Source organism: Wasmannia auropunctata, unplaced genomic scaffold (genome assembly GCF_000956235.1).
Source record: "Wasmannia auropunctata unplaced genomic scaffold, wasmannia.A_1.0 LD335269.1, whole genome shotgun sequence".
Lineage (NCBI taxonomy): Eukaryota > Metazoa > Arthropoda > Insecta > Hymenoptera > Formicidae > Wasmannia > Wasmannia auropunctata.
The window spans coordinates 30,959-53,442 of NW_012027621.1; the positions used below are offsets into that span (position 1 = coordinate 30,959).

Genomic DNA, 22,484 nt, shown 5'->3' on the forward strand with positions numbered 1-22,484 from the left:
TTAATGCAAATCCAATAATTGCTTATATTTCGTCCTATTCATCAGCTATATAATTGGACACGTCGAATGAGACAATTATGATAACCATATTCTTACAAATAAAAAATGTGAACACTATGCATTTATCATATTTCTTTTATGAGGAAAGTACGTGATGAAAGTATCGCGGAAGGGAGGCACTCCCTCTTCGACTACCTTCATTTCTCATAAATTTTTAGCCACAGATACGATTTTTCACGGGTCTGCGAAGTGCACTTCCGGGTTTGAAAAATGCTATTCGCGAAAGAAAATTTACGGACGGCCGTAACAGCGTTGTTGGCCGCAGTAAGAAACCGGTTTCAAGAAGATAAGACAGAAATCCACTTTGGGACAATGTACTTCTCTATTATTGGACAACAGGAAGCCGCCAATATCAAAATTATACGATTTATGAAAGTCATTGTAATAATTACATATATACGCTGCATATTTATAATTTATCTTTGTAAATGTTAAGTATTTATGAAATCCACATCTAGAAACATAACTCATGCCAATATGAATGAATGTGGTGAAGGTTAAGTTAAAATTGTAAACCAAGTTCTTCTGCTTAGCATATAAGCTGAAATTCGTAAATTCTTAATTCTATTCATAATCAATTATGCCATAATCGTATTTGAAAAACAGATGTATTTGAAATAACAATTTAATAACTTCTCAATTAATAGCAAATACCTACTTTGTAAACTAATTATAAGCTTTGCAAACCTGACAAAAAAAATAATACCATTAAGAATAAATAAATAGGAATAATATAAGTATAATAATGTGAAGATATAGTAAAAATAATAAAAGTATTTTAATATCTATGTTACAGCTTGCAATAAAACGTACTATGGCGATGTGGGGAAGACATATGATCTGGAATTGCATCGTCCGAAGGAAGATAAGGTGCCTTACATTTGCAAGCTCACCTTTAACGCGCCAGGTGACGATTTCGGTGATATCGTGCAGGTGAGTCGTATCATTCGAGATACTCAATTGTCGGATATTAGAACATATTCAATATTCAATTGTATATTATAAAAAGCGTCAGACGATTTATTCATGAATTAACTTTCGTTATTCAAAAAAGCGCATCTCGGAAATTTGCAATAAATTACGCTTCATTGAATTGGACTTTAATTAAAGTGCGCATTAACGAGGTAACGAATAGTTCGATGAAGAAACGCGGAAAACAGAACGGCGTTGGATTTATGTAGCAAATTAAATTCCGAACACTTAAGTTTTTATCGAATCGTATATTAAGGAAACCGTGAGTCTCAACAAATGACTATTTTCCTCGCGTAGAGCGGCTACGAGCGGGAAACGTTTCACAAATTCTTCCGGACAGAAAAGTTTCAAATAAATTATGTAGTCAATCGCAAGCCAGCCACAAATAAAGAAATAAAGAAAATTTTAATTTTAATTTTAACGATTGACATAAAAGCATTAGCTGCAATTCCGGAAAACATCACACTTTTGCAAGTCCATTTCTAACAACGAAGAAAACTATTTTTGTTCAACTCTCGCCGAGAAAATGGCGAGGATTAAAGGCAGAATTTTTAATAAGGGCCGCGCATTTTTCGACAATTACGTGAAACTGAAAAACTAACCGTACGCCGAGTTTCCGGAGAGCGCGAAAACTTTGTCGAGCGCACAAAAACTCTCCTGCCTCCGGCTGCCGAATTATTTGCACAGCAATATTTGCTGGCTTTCTCATATCTGCATAGCGCAAGTCACGAGGATCCCTTGTACATGCCGGTGGTCTGCGTGCAGATGTTTACTGGTCTCGTCAAAGAGGCCGCAACCGAGCTAAAAGTCGCGGTGATGCAAAACAGAATGCGGCAGCCGGGCGGAACTGCATTTGACAATACGCTCAAGTCAACACAAATTCGCGATGTCTCTGTTTAATTCACTGCCTGAGTGTTGTTTACTTGAATTGCGTGCACTTGAATAACAAAATTAAAAAAAAAGATACTTAATACAAATAGTAATAAAAGATAGTTTTAAATAATCGACCTACTCATTTATTACGAAATAGTATTTAGCAAATATTCTGTTATTTACGTAATTCGTAGGCACAGTTATTACGCAGGGATATGTATTACTCGTAACAAGTCTTTATCACCTTCACGTGGCTACGGCTGCAAACTGCTTTCTATCACTGTCGAAACGACAGACTCTGTCGATGTTTTAATCGCGCAGCGCGGACGGGCACGAGCCGCGGCTGCTCTCTCCGATGAAAAACTGCGCGGACTATCAATTGCTGACAGCTTGAGCAATGGTCGATGACGCCGATGCGAATTTATTTGCTTGGCATCGTGTAAAAGGAAGCCTCTACAGTAACATCACTCATCCGTTTACTTCCGACTGTGTTAGTCGTTAAAGTTTCATGAAATACAAACGAGAGAAATATTTAAAAAGTTAATAAAAAAAAATATCTAGTACGAGATAAAAACAAGTGCTATCTCTAAAGAAAGTTTTGGTACTTTACGATAAATTGAAACATGAAATCTTGGCAACTTCTTTTACATTTTACTTTCCTTGGTATTAAAAAGTAACATTCTCTTTATGATGCAACTCAGAAATCCTATCTTTTAACTAATTGTAAGTATCGCAAGAAATGATTAAAGAAAAAAGAAAACTTCACTTTAATCAAGTATTTATATATTTCTCGAGTTATTAATCAGTGTATTCGGAACGTTGCAGATTGACTCGCTTTCCGGCCGCTTTCCGGCCGCTTTGCCTTTCGGCCGAATCATTTCACTTTCGCATGATTTCAGCGTGTACCTATATTTACAGTATATTGTCTGTGTCACCCTCCTATCATGCGTTTATTACTTATATGTTTCTATTTATTATCTACAGTATTATCCATATCGTTTGTTCGGCGACGTGTGTCTCACGACGTGTTTCTTTGATTGCAGCTGACCTTCGACAGCTTTACTCTAGGCAAATTCGTATCGTTCACCGCGGAGGGATGTCCCGACGGGTCCCTGCAAATCTCGGAGGCGCAGCGTCCCGACGTCGGCGGTCTCTGGTGCGGCACGTCCTGGGGACCCGCGATCTACTACAGCGAAACACCCAGCGTCTCGATCCTCCTTAAACTGCTCAGGCTCAGCAAAGATCAGACGGGATTCAACTTCGACTTTAGAATGGCATACAAGATGATTAGGAAGTCCGACGCGGTTGTGCGCTACGGAAATCCCTTCGTCGGTAGGTGATCAGTTTTCGATTACAAATTTCGAACACGTTTGTGTCGAAGCTTGGTCTACGACACGTTCGACATTTATCCCGCGATAAATTTCGATGGCTTCATATACTCATTTGAATTAAAATCTGTTTCGGAACAAAATAGATATTTTTACAATAAACACTGTCTGATTAAAATTTAACGAAATTTCTTGTTTAACGTTTGTTTCATTTTGAATACATTATTATTAAGTACATATTATTAAAAATTGACATTATCATTATAAAGTACATATATATGTATACATAGTTAAAATACATATACAGAAAGTATATCATAGAGTATTATCTTTATTCTCTATAACATTTCTACATTATATAATGAGGAATTACACAATTATATACTTATACAATTTTATTATTTGAGGATTTATAAAATACGCAAGCGTTTTGATTTTAAAAATTTATTAACTTGCGACAGTTTTAATATATATTTCAATCATACAATCATCGTTCTGATTAATTAATAACACTCGAATATATTTCCCGAGTAAATATCCGAGGGAATTGTTCGAGAAGCGATTTTGCACCTGTCTCGTTCGCAAAATTGCATGGCGATTGAAATTGCGCGGGCAAAGAATTTCCCGATATTTTCGCCGTCGATGATTAAAATTCCAATGTCACGTGGTCAGGAATAACGCAGGTCGTCGGGACGCCGGCGTCGACCGAGCGCACGTCCGCCGAATACGCGAACACGTCGATGGCGATGCCGGTGCAAATGGTCGAGCAACACGTGCCACCACCCACGAAACCGAGTTCCGAGCAGTTCTTAGGGGACCTAATATCTGGGACTTATTGCTCCCGCATATTCACCGACTGTGACCGGAAGAAGTGCAGATTGCAGTCGCCTAACTTCCCCGGTCTCTATCCCCGCAATCTCACCTGCTATTATGCGGTAAGACTCGCTTAAATTGTCATCCTCGGCAATATGCGGTGCACTTTTTTATACTTTACTGCACTGTAATTAAAAAAACATTACAATAATTAAAAAAGCGTAATTAAAGAGACCTTTTAAAACAATAATTATGGCATCAAGTAATATTAATAATGTTAATATCATAATGAATTTGTCGTCGACATTTCCGAGTTCTATATGTATATAGAATTTCTAAAAGAATGACACGCAATCTCAGTAACAATACACAAAAAAATAATTGGCTGCTCATTAGGGGAACGCTTTCGCCGCGTCGGACGTATCGTTAGCGTAATGTATCATCGCCCGAATTAATTTGCTCGTCGTCGAGCAGATGCGCGGCAGTGATATACGATCGACATAGTCAGACGGGGGAGTCTCTCCCTAGAGCCTTGACACGGCTCATATTTCTGTTTCAAGCAGACACACCTGCGGCGGAAGTCGTAAAAATGACTCACTTCCTCTCGTATGCGGTTAACAAATTTTCGGACGGTCCTCTTCCTGCGACCATTATTTTCCCCTTAACATCTCTCAGTACCGCGCAGGTCGACCGCCCCTCCTCCGTCACGTAAATCAACGCGACCGACGAATTTCTGGCCGGTATAATTTTTTTTCTTTTTTCTTTTTTGCACGAGGAAGATTCAAAATTGGTCAGTAGCCAAGGACAAAGTTGCTAAACGCGAACAAAACAGACCGACGATGTTTTTGCAAGAAATTGGAAAGGCGCCACCGAACTTTGTTTTTATCGTAAATTTAATTAAAAAGAATGAAAGAAATTTAAAATTCTTTCTTCCTTCTCATTATTCTCTTTCAGCTCCTCTTTCTTTATTCCCTTTTGACTTCTCTATCAGCGTTAGAAAATAGTCAATTCTATTTCATGTTAGAACTGTAATTTATCATGAAAGATCGACGGTAATAATATCAGCATCCTCTAAATTAAAATATATTATCTCGAATCGATGCCGCGAAGCTAATCAATTCCTCCTTGATATTCAGTCATTCCGGAGTCGATGGGCGAGATACGTGAAAGTTCTAGTAGAATTTACGGCCTCCGCTTCAATGCCGGAGGTGGTCATTTATTCTTTCCGTGTACAACCAGACAGACAGACACTCGTGGGACTTCCACTAGATAGACTTCGATTACGAGCGAAGCAATCTTCATCGGTGTATTTCTACCGAAAGTTCATCTTATTCCGAAACTCTGATACAACCGTTCTGATCTTTATCGCGCGCTTAAGCCCTCTCAATACGGTGAAGTTACCGATATCTAGATAAAGGTCGATTCAAGCAATTCGTCACGTTACCGTCCTGTTAGCTTAACCGCGAAAAACAAATAGCATATATATGCAGCATTTTAGAATTTATTTTTATGTTATATATAAATCTAATCTCTCTAATTTATTTTAACAATGAATTACCTTATTTTCTAATGTAAGAAAAGTTGTTACTATTTGGTGCAGATTTACATTTTCCAAGAAAGGATAATATAAAAAGTTAATTTAGCATCTCTTATTGCTGACATTTTACAGAGAAATCATTAAATCTATTTAATTTGTAAATAAATATTTTTTTATAAAAGTAAACGACATTTAAAAAAAAGATAAGACATTAAAAAATAAGAATTGCCTTTACACATGAAAAATAAACGTATAAAAAGAATTAAAATTGATGCCAACATTCGGTATCTTTTAACATCTACATTTACATTTATATTAGAATTTCAGCGATGTCGCTGAAGTAATATAAACAAAATCATGGTACGCTGCGTATATATGCAATACACACGAGTATTATATTTAAAAATTACGATAAGAAATTCTATGCGAGGATAGAAATTTTGAATAGTACAGGTACTGATAGACTGATTCATATTTCGTGTAGGTGAGACAGCACGAGGTGCCGGCGGGCAAGCATGCTTTAATACACGTAAAACAGCCGCGGGGCCAATTGGTAGCTGTAAGAGCACGGCCAGCAACTCAGGCCGAGGCACCACCCCGGGAACTGCGTCTCTGGCAAGATTGCGACGTCGTTCAGGTACGTAAAGCCACCGCGAAAATTGGATTAGCCGTTATAAATTCGAGACAGAGGCAGAGAAAGAGAGAATGCCCCGGTCGTAACGCCCGGGCAACGTGACCGGTCTGCCAAGCAGCCGTGCCGCACTTTTGCATAGTGATCACCCGCCAGAGAAAGAAAAACTTTCAGCTTTTTGCATTCTTTGTCGCGACCCGGAAAAAACCACGAGCGCGAGGTATTTTCTGTCGCCAGTTAGTACGGGGGGAGACGATCGCGAATCAAAGAATTAAACGCAGCCACACAAGTTTAACCAAACACCCCTGCTGGTGATTTATTCCGGGCGAGGACTCTGCAAGGCTTCCCACCAAGTTTCTTTCAAGGCTGCTCGCAAATGTCTCTCAAAGTTACACAGTTTTTCCGACTAATATTATTAACGCAATATTACATCTTTTCTTTTTTACAGTCGCGTTGTCATAAAATGTAACGAATAACGGAGTAATTTTTTAACGTTAAGCATAATTTGAAGTAAAAATGCATTCAATTTCATTGTAACAACTTGACGAATTAAATATCGTTATGAAAGTCAGATCGATCTTCGCGAACTTCATAGGTGAAAACTTGGCCTACATACGAAACTTTATCGTCGAATTATGTTTATCTATTCCACCGAGATAGAGAAATTTGTCTTTACAGGACTACGTAACAGTGTATGACGGATACACCACCAGGGAGCCCGTGATCCTAAAATTTTGCGGCGGCGGGGAGCCGGTGCCGGAGGCCATCAGCAGCGGGCCGGAAATCCTCGTGGAGTTTACTACCTCTCCTTATGGCACCTTCTTACATCCGACGCCGCCCCATTCCCTACATGGGTTTCAATTAGAAGTGCAAGTACGTGAGCAAGCTCTCCCCATAAATTGCATAATAGCCGCCTTAATTAATGTCTAACATGTCCGTTCCTACTTAATCACCTATAAATTTCAATGCTTTAGGTGTTTAAACGTAACACACTTTAGAGAGACGGAACTTTGGAGAATAAATCGCGTCTTGTATCAAAACTTCTTGGATATTTCATCGCGTTCGCGCATCGTATTCAATTGATTGCTTATTATCAATTTATATGCTATCAAATTTAACGATTTGGCAAACGAAGAAAATCTCTGTGTATCGAAATAAAGCAAACCAAGGGCAATTTTATTTTACGTTCTATAGCGTTTCCAGCGCGATGTAAACACCTCACCTTTAAAAGATGGAGATAAATCATTATTTTCTCTGCACTGCTGAAAATCAAAGATCATTCGGGTATACTCATTTCACCTCATTGATCGCGCATAAAATCCAATGAGCTCCCGCCGAGCAGAAACAACGATATCACCGACATTCGTATCGCCTGGTATAAAATTTCCTAACGACACACCGCGGCGAATGCACTCACATCAGATAGAACCGCAAACACGCGATCGCCCGAGCAATTCGGACTCGCCCCCTCCGGGATGGCGCGAGGGAGGGTTAAATCGACGATGGGCGAAGCCCGGCTCGCGTCGCGACGTTGCACGCAATGTACGTGAAACGAACGCGCGCGTTCGGCTTCCAGGTCACGTTCGTGGACGCCGAATCACCGACCTACGCCAAGAATAAGCGTTGCGAGTTCTGGCTGAGGGGCACCGGCGGCGGCATCCTGGCGTCGCCACGTCACTCACTGCCGAGGAACAGCACCTGCCTGTACCATCTTCGCGGCGCCGGTCCCACCTTGCCGAGCCCGACGCCGCCGCGGCCGTTACCCAAGTTCCCGGAGCAGAGACCCGGCACCGTGTGGAGGAGACCGGCCCCGAGACCGCCGCAGCCGCAATTCCGCGTCTGGCTGTCTATCCTCAAATTCCACGTGGGCACCAGTCTGTCTACCACCGACGAGGATTGCTCGACGACCCTGATGGTCTGGGACGGCGAGATGATGCCGTTGTCGGAATGCAACGACGTTGCCTGGTAAATGATGACAAGCCGGCCCGTAACTCGAGGAATTTTGATTTTGTTTATTAAGAGCGAGATATATCTTGTTTTATTTCTTAACGTTGAGAAACGTTAACTACAAACAAATTAATATTAATCACTAATAAATGAATAATCTTTCGATTGACTCTATTTTTAAACTGACTGCAGCTTACTTTTGTTGTTTTTTTTATTATTAAATTTTTTGTCAACTTTATTGTAACAATTTCTGCTTTTTCTTATTCATATATTTATTAGTGGTTAATATTAATTTTCTAAGCCTCGATGATTTTCTCAAAACGTTCGGCGTTTGTAGAAGGAAGTAGAGATTCAACATTTGTTTCAGTGAAAAAGAGCGTCAGCGTTACGCTGAAAGAATGGGCGATCCGATTCAACCCGTTCTTGCGCGTCCCTCGAGTAATACTACACTGCTGGCGAGATACTGCAAGGACAAAGTGCCGAAGACTTGCGATCATGCTATCCTGCAAAATACCAGTCGTCCGTGCTCTTTGGTGGAAAGTTTCGTCTCCTCTGGCAGCAGTCTAACTATAGAAATGCGCTTGGTCGAGTCGACGGCGCTCAGGTAAGTGTTAATTAACTTCGTTAATTTTTGTTGTAACGTTCCATGAAACTTTTCCTCATCATTCTCTATATTATTTCCTTGATGTAGAGAGTAATAAGGATAGATGTATAAAAATTTACCAGCACAAGATGCAGTTTGTTCTCTACATTCTTCTCTATATTAAGGAAATAATATAGAGAATAATAAGGATAGAGAACAAACTACATCTTGTGCTGGTAAATTTTTACAAAAAAATAATTTAATTATCAAAGAAATTCTAATATCTCCTAATACCAGTAAAAGTGAAATTAATGTCCGAATTAACATATAATTTGCTTATATTCAAGCTTAATTTTAATCAGATTCACTAGTCTACTTTGAAACTTTTAACACCTATTTGCAAAGTTATATAATTTTCATAGCTTATTTCTTAATTAATTACACCTTAGAAACTTGAACTAACAAGTGACAAATATTGCAATGTATCGTATTAATATGTTACGTTAGTCATTTTATTAGATGAATTATATTAATTCTTTAACCTCGTTATTTCGATCGTTATTTGAGCTTTCGAACGTTTCGAAAAATATAGGTAAAAAATAATAAAAATTGAAAAGACCACTCACGAATGCAACTGACTACAAATTTTTGAAAACGTTTCTCATTTTTTTAATTTTAATCAAGAAATTAATTAAGTGACAGAATTTTAATAGGTATCCCAAAAATCTCGAGGTGATACATCGGCAATTTGCATCGGCGAACATTTGAGAAGCGGTGGCGCGCTTATCGTAATCTCGCGTTTCATCTGATTCGCTTGCAGAACCGCCGCGAATCGGCGAACTGTCGGAGCGTTACAAGCGAAATATGCGGAAACGTTTTATAGAAATACGACGCGCAATATCTGCCACGGTAGCACGTACGTTTCGCCATTCGTTTGTCACCGCGTGATGCTACGCTCTCACTCACTCACTCTCTCTCTCTCTCTCTCTTTCATTCTTTCTTTCTTTGTCTTTCTCTCTCTTTTTACCGCTACCTACAATATAGATTATTCATGAGAGATTCACTCCCGCCCTTTTCCCTCGCGCTGTGAAGGTAACGGAAATTCAGAGGAATCCCGAGACACGCGGCGACGGCGGCCTCCACATCCCATTTGCTTAATTTTATACGTAGCTCTTTCATCCCTCCACCTTCTCCTTCTCCTTTCCCTTCTGTCCGGGAAAGGTGTTACATTTATCTCTTGATTCGCTGCTCCGCAAATATAAAAATTATTTAAATGAACTCGCGTGTCGCGCATGAGAAAACGCGAATTTTAACAACACGGAGAAGCGCGGACTTGCGAAAAATTTCAGAGTACGCTCCGTACATTTGCGTGCCAATTCGTGCAGCCGCGCGCGCACCACGGCACGCGTCGCGAATTGTACTCGTTTGTGGATGTTAATTTAAATGTAACGAATTAGCATGCTTTGTTTATATATGCTTCATTGAAAGCTTTTGCGGATAATTAATTTACAAAATGCGGAGAGAGAGAGAGAGAGAGAGAGAGAGAGAGAAAGAGCTGTGATAATCTAAAAGCCAATTTAATATTAACGGAATCGTTATTAAAAATAAAAGAAATTAAGCGCAATATCTGCGCGCGCGTATACATCGTAAAAATGTTCGTCCCTGCTGAATGGTAATTAAATCGCGATTACATCGGGACCTTTGTGACGTTTATCGGCGGGCACGTTCGGGTCGCTCGCTCCCGTCGTGTTTTTCATCGTGCTCGCGCGCGATAATCCCCGACGATCCTTCAACGCGAACAAAGATTCAGATCGGCGTTTGCCGATGAATAATTGAGAGTCGGGTTTTTCTACCCAGCCCGGCCCGCGCCGGGTGACACACTCTCTCCGATTCGCATTTCGCACGCGTTACATTCGTTTATCACGCCAACGTCCGACGACGCGGCGAGTATCCGCATGTCGTCGTCCTCCCCTTTCCACAGGTCTTTTTTTCCTCCTTTCTTGCGCGCGCGCGCGCGCGCGTGCCTATCGACGTGTGGACACGGCGTGTTCGGGCGTGATAGCCGGCGGTGAGTGACGTGCAATGCGGATGCATCGCACGGTCTAGTTAATCCTTTCCGCGCGAGGTAAAGCCTACCGGCGCGCGCGGCGCACAGCGCTTTATAATAAGCTCGAGCTCGATTTAATAACATCCCCCGCGCGCGCTCTGCAACCGCCGGGGGTGCAACGTCTCTCTTCAAGGCCCGCCGCCTCTTTCACAATCCGCTGATGGGGTTCGTCGATCTTCATCAGTACACCGAACCCGCGCGTCGGACAGCGGCGCGTACATATTAACCTTTTCTTGCGCGCGCGTGCGCGCTCACGCGTGCGGTTGTTGTCACGTTAATACATACATTCCCGCACAAGAATTTATCACCATCCCCGAGATTAATTCGTTGTTCGACGGGGTTGGAGACGTTGCGTATGAAAAAAAGGAGATTTGTCAGTTATTTAATTCTTCCCTTTCGTATTCGTCTCTTTGTTTCGCGAATTAATCTCTAAATGCGCAGAATATATTTTACCTCATTTATGTATAAATTTAGTAAGTCCACTTTGCTCAGAACTTTTTTTGCCTTAATATAAATTAATTAGTTCGATACGCGGTATTTTTCCAGACCCGTGAACTTTCGTGCTCTGTACGAATTCGTCGATCTTCACCAGGATGGCGATCCTTACGGCAGCGGACCGTGTTCCCGCATTTTCTACAGTCGGAATCGAGACCATTATCCAGATCGTAAATTCCAAGGACCGCGCGACATATTTCTGTACGGCCGTGGAGGGTCGAAGAACATAAGGTAAGAGCGGCCGTATTCGCTGTTACTGATAGCAAATTAGAGATGTCTCCAAGTAAGGAGAGATATTCCGCGTTTTGAATTTGCTTATCGAAAATTGCGTACTGTTATACGAGATTTCCGTCGAGGTCTCGTAACTTTGGTACTTGTCAAGCTCGTGGAGCTCATGTCTTGAAATTGGTGATTAAATTTGTAATACGATTACGTGATAGCTTCGTTGAGATTAATACGATATCACTTATCCGTGATTATTCATTTGACGCAGTGTTATGACACTTCGATATAATGACGATTTATCGACGATGGGATCGTACCGGTTCGGAATACCGTCGTGAAAGCTAATGCAACGATATAATGATGCGATTATGATATCGTTAACTCGTTATCATTCGTCAATTCGTGGCAGCCTATTATTATTAACAGGCCTACTATTAACAGATTGTGTCGTAAATCGTCTTGTCGTAAAATATACTATTGTTCCATATCGTCCCTTCGCGATCGACGAATGGCATATTGCGAAACTGAAAATGAGATCAGAAGCGCATACGCCACACGCTAAATTGCGATTAGAAACGCACATGATGGGCATTGCGCAGTCAAAACGTCAAGCTTTATCACTTGTATTAGTTTCATTATAGAAGAATTACGTATGGTATTTTCGATATATTAATGGTCAAAGTACAAGTTTTTACTTACGAATATTAAGCCTCAATATTGGAGTATCATCAGAATTAAAAGACGTTAAATATTTCTTTTAAATTTGAAGATATAAAAAATTATATAAAATTCAATTTGCAATTTGGCTTCGATTTCTGTGTAATTCTTGTGATAAACTTGTCGCGATCTATACTAAATTATTTTCCAAATCCTCGAGCATCTCGCGAAATCCTTACTGTACGTCGCTCAAATGCATCTCACCGAGATGTGCACAGCGAGGCACGGAGTACGCATCTATGGAATGAACATATACGTTCCGTCTTTGACGGCTTTCGTATCTCGCGCGTCCTTTTATTACTATCCACTGGATCGAATCTTCCACAATCCCGATAAAATATCAGTTAGACTGCGGCTTTACGACAATCGTAAAATGAACTTCACGCCGTTAAACCGAGGTCTTCCTGCCAGCAAATCAAAATTTCTGTCGTAACGTTCGATAACACATACATACACACACACATGCAGAGCTACGTTTTTACTTTGTTCATCATTTTCTTACATAAGGCTTTAGAAATGTGTCGCAGTGAGTCATTTTTAAAAATGGACTAAAAAAATTTGCTAGTACTACGTAGAATGTGTAAATTTATGACTAAATTTCCTAAACTGAAAATTTCAAGCAAATAAATGTTCGCTCACTGCGAGCTGTTAAATCACTACCGTGTGCATTGACGAAGAGATAGTAAAATCGATTTTATTGGATCTTTTTTAAATCGCTATTTGCATTCGCCAAGAAATTCATTTGAAGTAATGGAAGGCAGGAATGTTCCTCTAGCGAGATAATCCAACCGCGGTATCCTAAAACCTAAAAGAGACCAGAAACACGGTAATAGTGGTTGTACGTTACCATGATATCCACCCCTAAAATCACTTTGGCCGCTCTCCGATTAACGAGCGTCCAACCTTCGACGCTGCTCGTAATCTTCCCTGCAATATCGATCACTGAACCCGGCTCCTTTGCCTGGTCGGCGAGGCGTGTAGATTCGATTAAGTATACTGAAAGTGCAGGCCAGAAACTGGTTTTGCAGCTGCGTGTACCGCTTCGAGGGAGAACACGACGAGGTGGTGAAGTTGAGGTTCAACAAGCTCCTCAATGGGAATCGCACCTGCCGCAGCGTTGACAACTCCGATTTCAATAGGCTGCTCTGCGTCGACTCCGAGAACTTCTCGGTTAAGGTGCGTAATTGAAACTTCTGGTAATTGCAATTAGTTCCGCGCCAAACCCATTGTACGCTAGTACTTCGTGCGAAAATTAAATTTTGCTATCGATGCCATGAAATTGTCTGATTTACTTGGACCGTTGTATACATTTGATATTACGTCTCGAACCTACGAAACTTGAGAACGTACGCAAAGGGAAAAGTGAAACGTTTACGTTACATCAAATCATTTTGAAACAATGGTCTTTCGTGAGTTGCGAAATTACCTTAGAAGAGGCTAAAAGTTGGAGAGTTATGAGTGATATATCTTACTGATACAATAGAAGTTACGTAGAAGTACTAACAGGTGGCTTTGATCGAGTAATTAACGGTACCTTTGCGATAGCAAGTATCAGCAATCTCCGAATCCAAACATGGTAAACCGAGAGGCTTCAAAGTTTCTAAGTAGTCTAGACTGACGTGAATCAAACTTAGGCGTGTGCCGCGATTTATCTTATTAATTCAGTATTTAATAACATAGATATAAAATGGACGAAATACAGTTTTGTGGAGTCGCAATTTAATTCTAAAACCACGACGATCTGAGCCTGCCTTAAAAGCCTGCCCGTAGATGAATTACTTATGATTCATATTACTTTTTGGTGATTTTTTTGATAGATGGATTGATAGAGGACAAAGTGGTAACTAAATAATACACTTTTATTAATATTAATTCTGTCTACGCATAGCTACAGTCAACGACAAGAAAAGAAAGAGTAAGATGGGTCAAAAATGACACAACCGCGGTTCTAGTGTTAACAGCACGGTTTATCAATTCGAGATTTTATTTTAAAGAATATCTAAAATATGAATATTTTACAACGCAACAAATAATTTCCCGGAATAGTGCTATAAAAATGAAACGAATTGAGTTTTTTCAGTTTTCTCTTTCTCTTTATTCAAAATATTCTCCTTCTGATTCAATACACTTTTTGCAAAGATTCAACAATGACTCAAATGACTGCTCCAGTTTATTTTGTAGTATTCTCTCCAAAGCGCGTCGAAGCCTGTTGAATTGTTTCCACATCTTCAAAATACGAGTAGCTCACAGTCAATTTTTAGCTAAAAATCAAGTTTGCGTGTTGAATCATTCACTGTATTCGCCTGATTTAGCGCCATGTGACTTTTTTTATTCCCCAAAATAAAAATAAATTTGAAAGGATGCTATTTTGAAGATGTGGAAATAATTCAACAGGCTTCGACGCGTGCTTTGGAGGCAGTACCACAAAATGAACTGGAACAGTCATTTGAATCATTGTTGAATCGTTGCAAAAAGTGTATTGAATCCGAAAGAGAATTTTAAATAAACAAAAAGAGAAAACTGAAAAAACTCAATTTGTTTCATTTTTATAGCACCATTCCGGGAAATTATTTGTCGCACTGTGTATTTAATAGTTGCGAAATATTTCCAAGAAATAATAACAGAGATTCAAATGATAATATCGAAATAGTAAATAATAGTTTTTCAGCCACGAAACGGACATATTGATAAAAAAAATGATAAATGATCATTATTTCGAGGCTAAAGACGGAAGCATTTCTCTACTGTCTGTTTACAGGTGCTCGATTTACCCTGGCCAAACGCGCCGCCCATCCAGCGAGATTGTCTCTGCTCGAATCGATCGTTACCCATCAATATCAAATCTACCTCTAATATCGCCGAGGTACATTTCACCGTTCTATCTATGGACGCCTTGGATGATTACAACAATCTCTTCTTCGAGGGCACCTGGGACTTCGTCAAGACGATGCCTTGCATGCAGAAACGTAGAGTCAGGGGACCATCCGGTGAAATTAAATACACGCCACCGGTCGACGATGATGAGGTAAACGAGAAGAGAAGCTTTATGTACAGAGTTATTGAAAACTAAAACGTCTAAAATAAGTTTTATCCATTAATCTTTAAAAAAAAAATGCAAAGAAATAAATTGTGTACCTAAGAAAATCCATTTTCTTAATATGAGAGATTTTTAATAAGCCAAGTAATATTACTTCATTAAAAAAAATACCGTAACATAAATAATTATTAATTTCAGTATACAATTTTTCAAGATTTCACATTTTTAAAAGTAATTTCGAAGTAAAAAAATAAAAAATACATCAGATTGCAGTTTCGAATGGTTTGCTCCGCAAATATCTATCTATATTACATTTTATCTCAATACGAGTACCTTTCTTCATCGACAGAAAAATTGCGAGAACCAGCCGTGGCTGATCGATCCTGGGCCGGGACAGTATTTATACGTGAAAATGAACGGAATAATCGTGTCGAATAGCACGGAGTGCGCGACCAAGAATCGCATCATCGTGCACACGGGCGGCGCGATTCACGTGTCGGTGTGCCCGAAACCACCTGCCGGCTTGAGTCACCATGTGGTGGAGGTGTTCAGCAACGGTTGGGCCGTCAGCAGCAACGCCATGATCCTCGCGCCGGGACAGGAACCGATCAGGACTATCGCCGTGGAATTCATCGTGAAAGAACCAGCTTCCTACACGGTCACATGGCTCGAGCTCACCAGAAGGTAACAATCACATTTCTATAAAATATCGGAGAATGGAGGAAATAAAGAGTCTGATATATTATGGATCGCGGATATTATGTCAATTACTAGAGTATTACTGGAAGTGAAACAAAGTGAACAAAGTACTCCCGATAGCGAGCTCGGCAAAGACCATAATTAATAGAGTCTTCATGAACGCGACCTCCTTCGTTCAAAGCGGGGAGGGGGGGGGAGGGGGCGAAAAAAGAACCCTTCATTAAACTTCGCCGTAATTTATCTATAACTTTCACAATCTCTTACGCGGAATAATTAATCTCGTAGAAACGAAGATTGTCTTTAATAGATTCGCGCGGTGTATCTGCATCTCTGAAAGTTGCAAAGATCTCTCGTTAACTCACTATATACAAAATGTATATAGCTAAAGTTTTACAGCGTTCAGTTTGCTGCAAACTGTTCTTCTGGTTAATTGATAATTTTCTGAGGAAAAACATACAATAAAGATGCTGCTAGAAATTCTAGCAAGCATTACATAAACTATCGTGAATAAAGATAAGTTAAAATTAAGGCATTGCTTAATAAGAATAGAGTTGCAAATTTTCCTGTTTTTAATAGATCGATCCGAAAGATATTTGGTGCGCTTTCTGATTTACATCAGTGTTGGAGGTACAATAACGTCGCGATGATACAACTGTTCGAGCGCCACTCGAATGTCTCGATCTCATTGGAAAAAGACCTTAATTAATATCCCGACAACCTCGATCGAGCGGGGCGGGGTGTCCGAGAGAGTCGCGCGGACGAGAGAGCCGCGCGTCGTTACGCAGCGCGGAACAATATAACTCTATCGATCCTCCCGTTTGACCCGCAGACCGTCGGTGACGTCAACGGCGGGCCTGCAAGTGTCGCGGGACTGCGAGCAACGGTGCCCGGAGCTGGACGCCTGCATAAACGCCTCGCTGTGGTGCGACGGGGTGTCCCATTGTCCGTCCGGCTACGACGAGGCCCTGACGCACTGCTCCGTGCTGCTGCAGCTGCCGCCGTTGCAACTGGCTCTCGGCGCGCTCGTCATACTCACCGTCCTCGGCGTCGTTATCTTCATCCTCGTGCGGGCCTGCCGGCGGCGCGGCCGCCGCTCGATATCCCAGCACCGTCTGAAGAGCATCTCCTCCGAGACGGCGATAATCGACGGCAAGGAAGTGATATGCTGACACAGCGACAGTTCTGTGCGTTACGTCGAGGTCGACCGGGTCACCACCGTGTGACGATCGCCGTCGTCCACGCTGTCGTCGGCACGGTTTCCGGCGGTCCTCTACAGATCAGCGGTCAGACTCTGCTCGGCCATGCTCTCCTGAAGAAGCCGCCGGGCCGGCCGCCGCCGGAGGATCCGCGGAACTGCCTCCGCGTAACGCGCAGAACTGTCGTGTGCGAGAGAGATTCGGGACGTTAGGTGGAAAAGAGAGAGAGAGAGAGAGAGAGAGAGAGAAAGAGAGAGAGAGAAACCCGAAGCTCATCTATGATCGGAAAATTGCGTTCGATGCTCGATGACTCGGGCGAGTGGGAGAACGCCTTCTTTTTTTGCCGAACGAACGCTTTTCGTTCCCGGTCGGTTGTTTCTTGGGAGGTAGGTCTCGTTTTAAATTCAGGGAATAATGAGACGGGGGGTGAGTCAAAGGGGAGAGTCGGGCGATCTGATTACAGGGGACGTCGTGAATTGTAAAGCAGAGCGACTGGAACGTGCTTAGGATCATAAGTTCGACGGTGTCTGCGTTTCGGGCGCACAGTAGCGCGAAGTAAAACGTGTAACGGCGGATTATAATCCCGGCGACATGATGTATAATGTTTGTGATGTATTAACATTTCAATACGTCACACGGCACACGCACACACGCAGTCGTCTACATCTATTTTTTTAAGTCAATTTCTAACAATATACTGCCAGAATTTTCTCATTTTAAGAGACTGAATCGTTTTATAACTTTTTAAATAAAAAAAAAAAAGAAGATTTGAACGCATCTGTGAAATATAAGTATAACTTGTTTTCGATTGTCAATTTTTAACGGACGTGTGAAATCTAAATACCACGCAGTGCAGACGCGCGATCGAGTTCTCATTCGAGAAACTCGATCCACCTTCGCAGACATCGAAATAATCACTGCCGCGATAGCCGGCGGGTTCCGGAAGTTCCCGAGTTCTGATACTTTCGTTATCTTCGCGTGCAAGATCTTATTATTCTCGCGCGCGAAGCCTTATTACTTCTCGAAGTACCGTTACACGTCCCATCCCGGATCCACGCGAAAGTTTTAATGATTCCCCGTCGAGCTGCCCGAAAATCATCTCGAAACGAGGATAGAAAAAAAGAGAGATAGAAAGAGGAAGACAGAGAGAAAGAGAGAGAGAGAGAGAGAGAGAGAGAGAAAGAACCACGTAACGTAAGCCGCAGAACTAAAGTGCGAACTACTTTAACGAGGACAATAAGTAATAAAATCCTAGTAGTATGTCGCTATTATAGAATGGCTTAGTGACGATCGAACGACGCTGCGCCTTGATTGAACTTCGACGATTAGCGCAGCCGAAAGATTGCGTTATTACGTAATAGTGAGGGATTGCCACGTTTTGGCGCAATGCCGAGAATGTTATAAACGATGCGATGGCGGGGGGAGGAGGAGAAGGAAAGGGGAAGGCTTAGATCGATAATGCGTTGTTAGCGAATTGTAGCAAGTTATTATAAGCCAGTTTCATCAACATCGCGTTGACCTCAACCGCGTTTTAACGGTTAAGTTCGGTGTACCTTTGATTCGACGGTACTTTAACAGACGGTATTTAACAGACGTTGATGAAACCGGCCCCCAACTATCACCTTATCTCATTTATATCAATATCATCTAGAAGTTAAAAACCGTCTTACAGAGCCACGCTACTTTTGTCCAGTTAACAGACATACAAAGTATTTATATTTGATATCACACAACACGTCTCTCGCGAACGTTATCGAGATAACGTATCGCGATCGTAGCGAATTTTCGCGTCGACGACGTTAATTTGCCAAGGCGCCACGTCGGTCCGATTGACACGTCTCGTAAAAAAGAAAAAAAGGAAAGTAGCACCTCGTTCGGAAATCCGAGACATCGAGCGTCGCGCGCAACATGTTAGTATATATATATAAAAAAAAATAAAAACGTTAGTTCTCCTTGAGAATAAGAGTAGACAAGCAATTTTAGAGCCGAGCGAACTTCTCCCGTCTCGTCTCGTGCTCCGTACTTTTTCGTTTCTTTTTTTTTTTCCTTTTTGGTCGCGCGTGATATACTCACACGAGATTGTCTTGTAAAATAGATAATTCAGAACGATCGACGCGCGCGCACGTCGCGCGTCAAAACTCGTCGCAACGTTATTAGATAAATCAAGACGTCGATCGAGAGAGGATGTTAAATATTTCACGCAATGTGACGTGCTATATATATTGCGGCCGTGGTGACGCGAGAAAAAAAAACTTCAACGTTACCACCTATCGTTTACTGCCAAAAGTAGTCGATTATACCTCGCCGACAGCGAACGAAACGTTTCGAATATTACATTTACATGCGTCATATAAATGTGTAACAGTAACATGTGTTCGGTATCGTTGGTAGGCTCCGATCGGTTTTCGATAGACCGTTTTATTGCGCTGACTGTTATTATTTCGTAAAAAAAAAGAACGCAGTGAGATATACCGAACGATACGGTAATTACAAGAATTAATTTCCTTTTCGTATCATGGCCGCAGACTTCTTTCGGACGTCTGCATTGCGCTCAGGTTGCAAATTTCGACGTGAACGAACGAAGCGTGCATGCAGGTTGCATAACTTAAATTACGAATGCGATGGATAAAGTAATTCGATGAAAAGGGAGAAAATTTCGCTGACCCAATTGGTGGCCCAGATGGTGAGCGAGGAAATCCTGACAAATTCTGAGTTATCGATCGAAAGTATATATCCTGAGAATGCAGGCGTTATCGCGCAGCGGGCTTCACGTCGAGGCGCAGCCTCAGCCGACGAGGAAAAGCTAGAGATACTGACCAAGTTTAAAAGCGATAGCCGACTTTAGGCGACTTAAATTATTCATTTTAGCGACACCACACCTTAGGTGGGAGGGGTGGATAATATGGTAGACTTCAGTAGCCTGAAATTATGTGATAATATATAAATGCTGTTTTCCTCGGAGCTGTGCTCCGACATTATTGTTACGCCGCCGCGAAACTCCGGCGTCTACTCCGAGAAAGCGCTATTAAACACCCCTCCGTGTGTCAACATTTCGAGGGGGCTGTTTCCTTTCTCTCGCTATATTTTCAACGTGACGCGTTTGCCGCCGACGATAAATAAGCGCGAGAGCGGCGCGCAACGAGATATAGGGCAAAATTCACGGGTGGCCGAATGTGGTTTACCCCGCGGGGGCCACCTTGAGCACGCATGCGAGCGCACCGACGACGTCACCGCCGCGGCTTGTACACCTTGTTCATACCTGTACATAATCGATTATTTATCTATTTGTATCGAATAACGATGTGTGTGTGTGTACTTCCGCTCGCACGGTTCAGCGCTGCCACAGGCACATTTCCGTTTCGCGATTTACATTAAATTAACGAACTGAAGCTTTCCTTACACGACTTTACGACTGCCGCTGTCATCCGAGCGTTCAATTTTAATCAGCGAATTCAGAGGCGACGTGACGAGAGAGCTTCCTCTATATTTTCGCCTGCATTAATTAATAAGGATGAAATTACGATTCTCGCGCGGTACGATCTTCGCACGGAGAAAAATGTATATGTTCCATGAGAAAAGACCTATTTGGACAGTTCTAGAGATCCTGAGATGCGGTCGAAGCTGCAACTGTTATCGAATCTATTTATTTTAATTTTAACTGACGCGTCATACCACAATGTCAAGCGATAAAACTTTGGGCATTTACAGCTTTGACTCATAAAACTTTCAGCATGATGTGGCCTGCGTGTTATCTGTATTGATAAAGTTTACAAGTCCCGCAGGAGCGATTACTTCTTATTAACCAGTGACACATATGAACTAGTCGACAGAAAAAATACTTTTAGATGAAAATAATTCTTTTTAAATTTCTGATAAACCCTCTAGAGGCGGCATCGTCTTATCATTAAAAATAATTCTTTTTTTTTTACTGATTTTATTTAAAAATAACTTATAAGTGAAGAATATCGGAATATTTTTATCGAAATATACCGATTTCTATCGAAATATACCGATATTGATACTTTTTGGTTTAAAAAGTGTTATAGTTCAATGCTGTATACATTTTCATCTTCAGTTTTTAAGTGTAACTGATACACATCCCAAATTTATCATGAATTTATCTCAAATTTTATTTTAAAGTAAACGTTGCAAATTTGCAATATTCGCCCCTAGAGGGTTAAAAATATTTTTAAACGATACACGCAGAGAAGTAAAGTAAATAGTTCCTTCGTGGCCATAAGCAACATTTCCAATGGCTTTTTTGCACGATGATGCGTACTGATATTGCGAGCGGAAGTTCGCATCTTGCCGCTTTACTATTCGACAAGCGTAGAATTTCGAAAAAAGTCACGAAGCCTCTCGAAACACAGTACGCATAGAGCGAGAGATGACGGAAGCTTAAGAAAAATTAAACGAAAAGAAACGCAGCGTGCCTGATATCGCGTGCTGATATCATCAGCTAACCGGGAATACCGCCAACTATTCTCTCGTTATTTGCGAGAGCAATATATCTACATGCAACAATAATTAACGCGCATACCAACAGATACGAGGCGAAACCTCGACTGACAGTTTCTAGTGCGCGCGGTGTGTAATGTTTTTAAGCCCTTCGCGCGGGCGCAAACATTTGAAGACAATCGCCGATGTAATACATCACGGCTGGATCTAATATGGGCTCGATGGAGCGAATTTCATTTCATCTCTGTTCTACGACCGCTGGAAACGCGTGCGTTACATACGGAAGTTTCGCACCTGTCGACGTTCTGCGGGAAGATAAGATTTATCGCGGTACGCTCTAAGTGATAACGTTGCGGATTAGCTAGACGATGAGGAACAACGCATGCAACGCACGTCACGCGAGCATACATTTAGTTAACTACGATCTTGTGTTCAATCACGAAGAAGTAATATATTATAAGTAATATACAAGTTTTTTTTCTTGAAAAGGAGGTCACGGTTTCTATTGTGTTTTTATATCTACACATTCATACTTCAATCCCTTTTACCTTGACCCTCGGAAGACGTATTTTTCGCAGGACTGTGGCTGGGCCATTCTTGATCCGTGCTTTATTAGATAATCAAAAGGTCGCTCCGCGTATAAATATAGTATATGTAAAGCAGAAGAAGCAGCAGTTTTTGAGTTTTAATTTTTTATATCTTTGCGGAAAGGAGTACGAATAATCTTCGAAGACTAACAAATATCCGAATGGAGTTCGTTACCCAGTAATCGCCATCAAAAGGTTAATCTTTAATTAAAGGTTAAT

General features: G+C 41.3%; 1 protein-coding gene across 1 annotated transcript; it reads left to right on the forward strand.

Annotated features, from left to right (window-relative positions):
- Positions 1–537: 537 nt before the first annotated feature.
- On the forward strand, positions 538–17,330 carry LOC105457343. Its single transcript, XM_011701960.1, has 13 exons — positions 538–556; positions 857–993; positions 2,949–3,237; positions 3,906–4,168; positions 6,068–6,220; positions 6,893–7,087; positions 7,791–8,179; positions 8,529–8,765; positions 11,398–11,577; positions 13,317–13,464; positions 15,047–15,313; positions 15,675–16,009; positions 16,854–17,330. The coding sequence occupies exons 1-13, from the start codon at positions 538–540 to the stop codon at positions 17,191–17,193; spliced, it is 2,952 nt and encodes a 983-aa protein (XP_011700262.1). The 3' UTR covers positions 17,194–17,330.
- The last annotated feature ends 5,154 nt before the right edge of the window (positions 17,331–22,484 follow it).

Excerpts from the sequence above, each read along its gene's own strand:
- LOC105457343 (XM_011701960.1), top strand. Across the intron at positions 11,578-13,316 it reads GGAGGGTCGAAGAACATAAG|CTGCGTGTACCGCTTCGAGG; the intron begins GTAAGAGCGGCC and ends CTGGTTTTGCAG. Across the intron at positions 13,465-15,046 it reads CCGAGAACTTCTCGGTTAAG|GTGCTCGATTTACCCTGGCC; the intron begins GTGCGTAATTGA and ends GTCTGTTTACAG.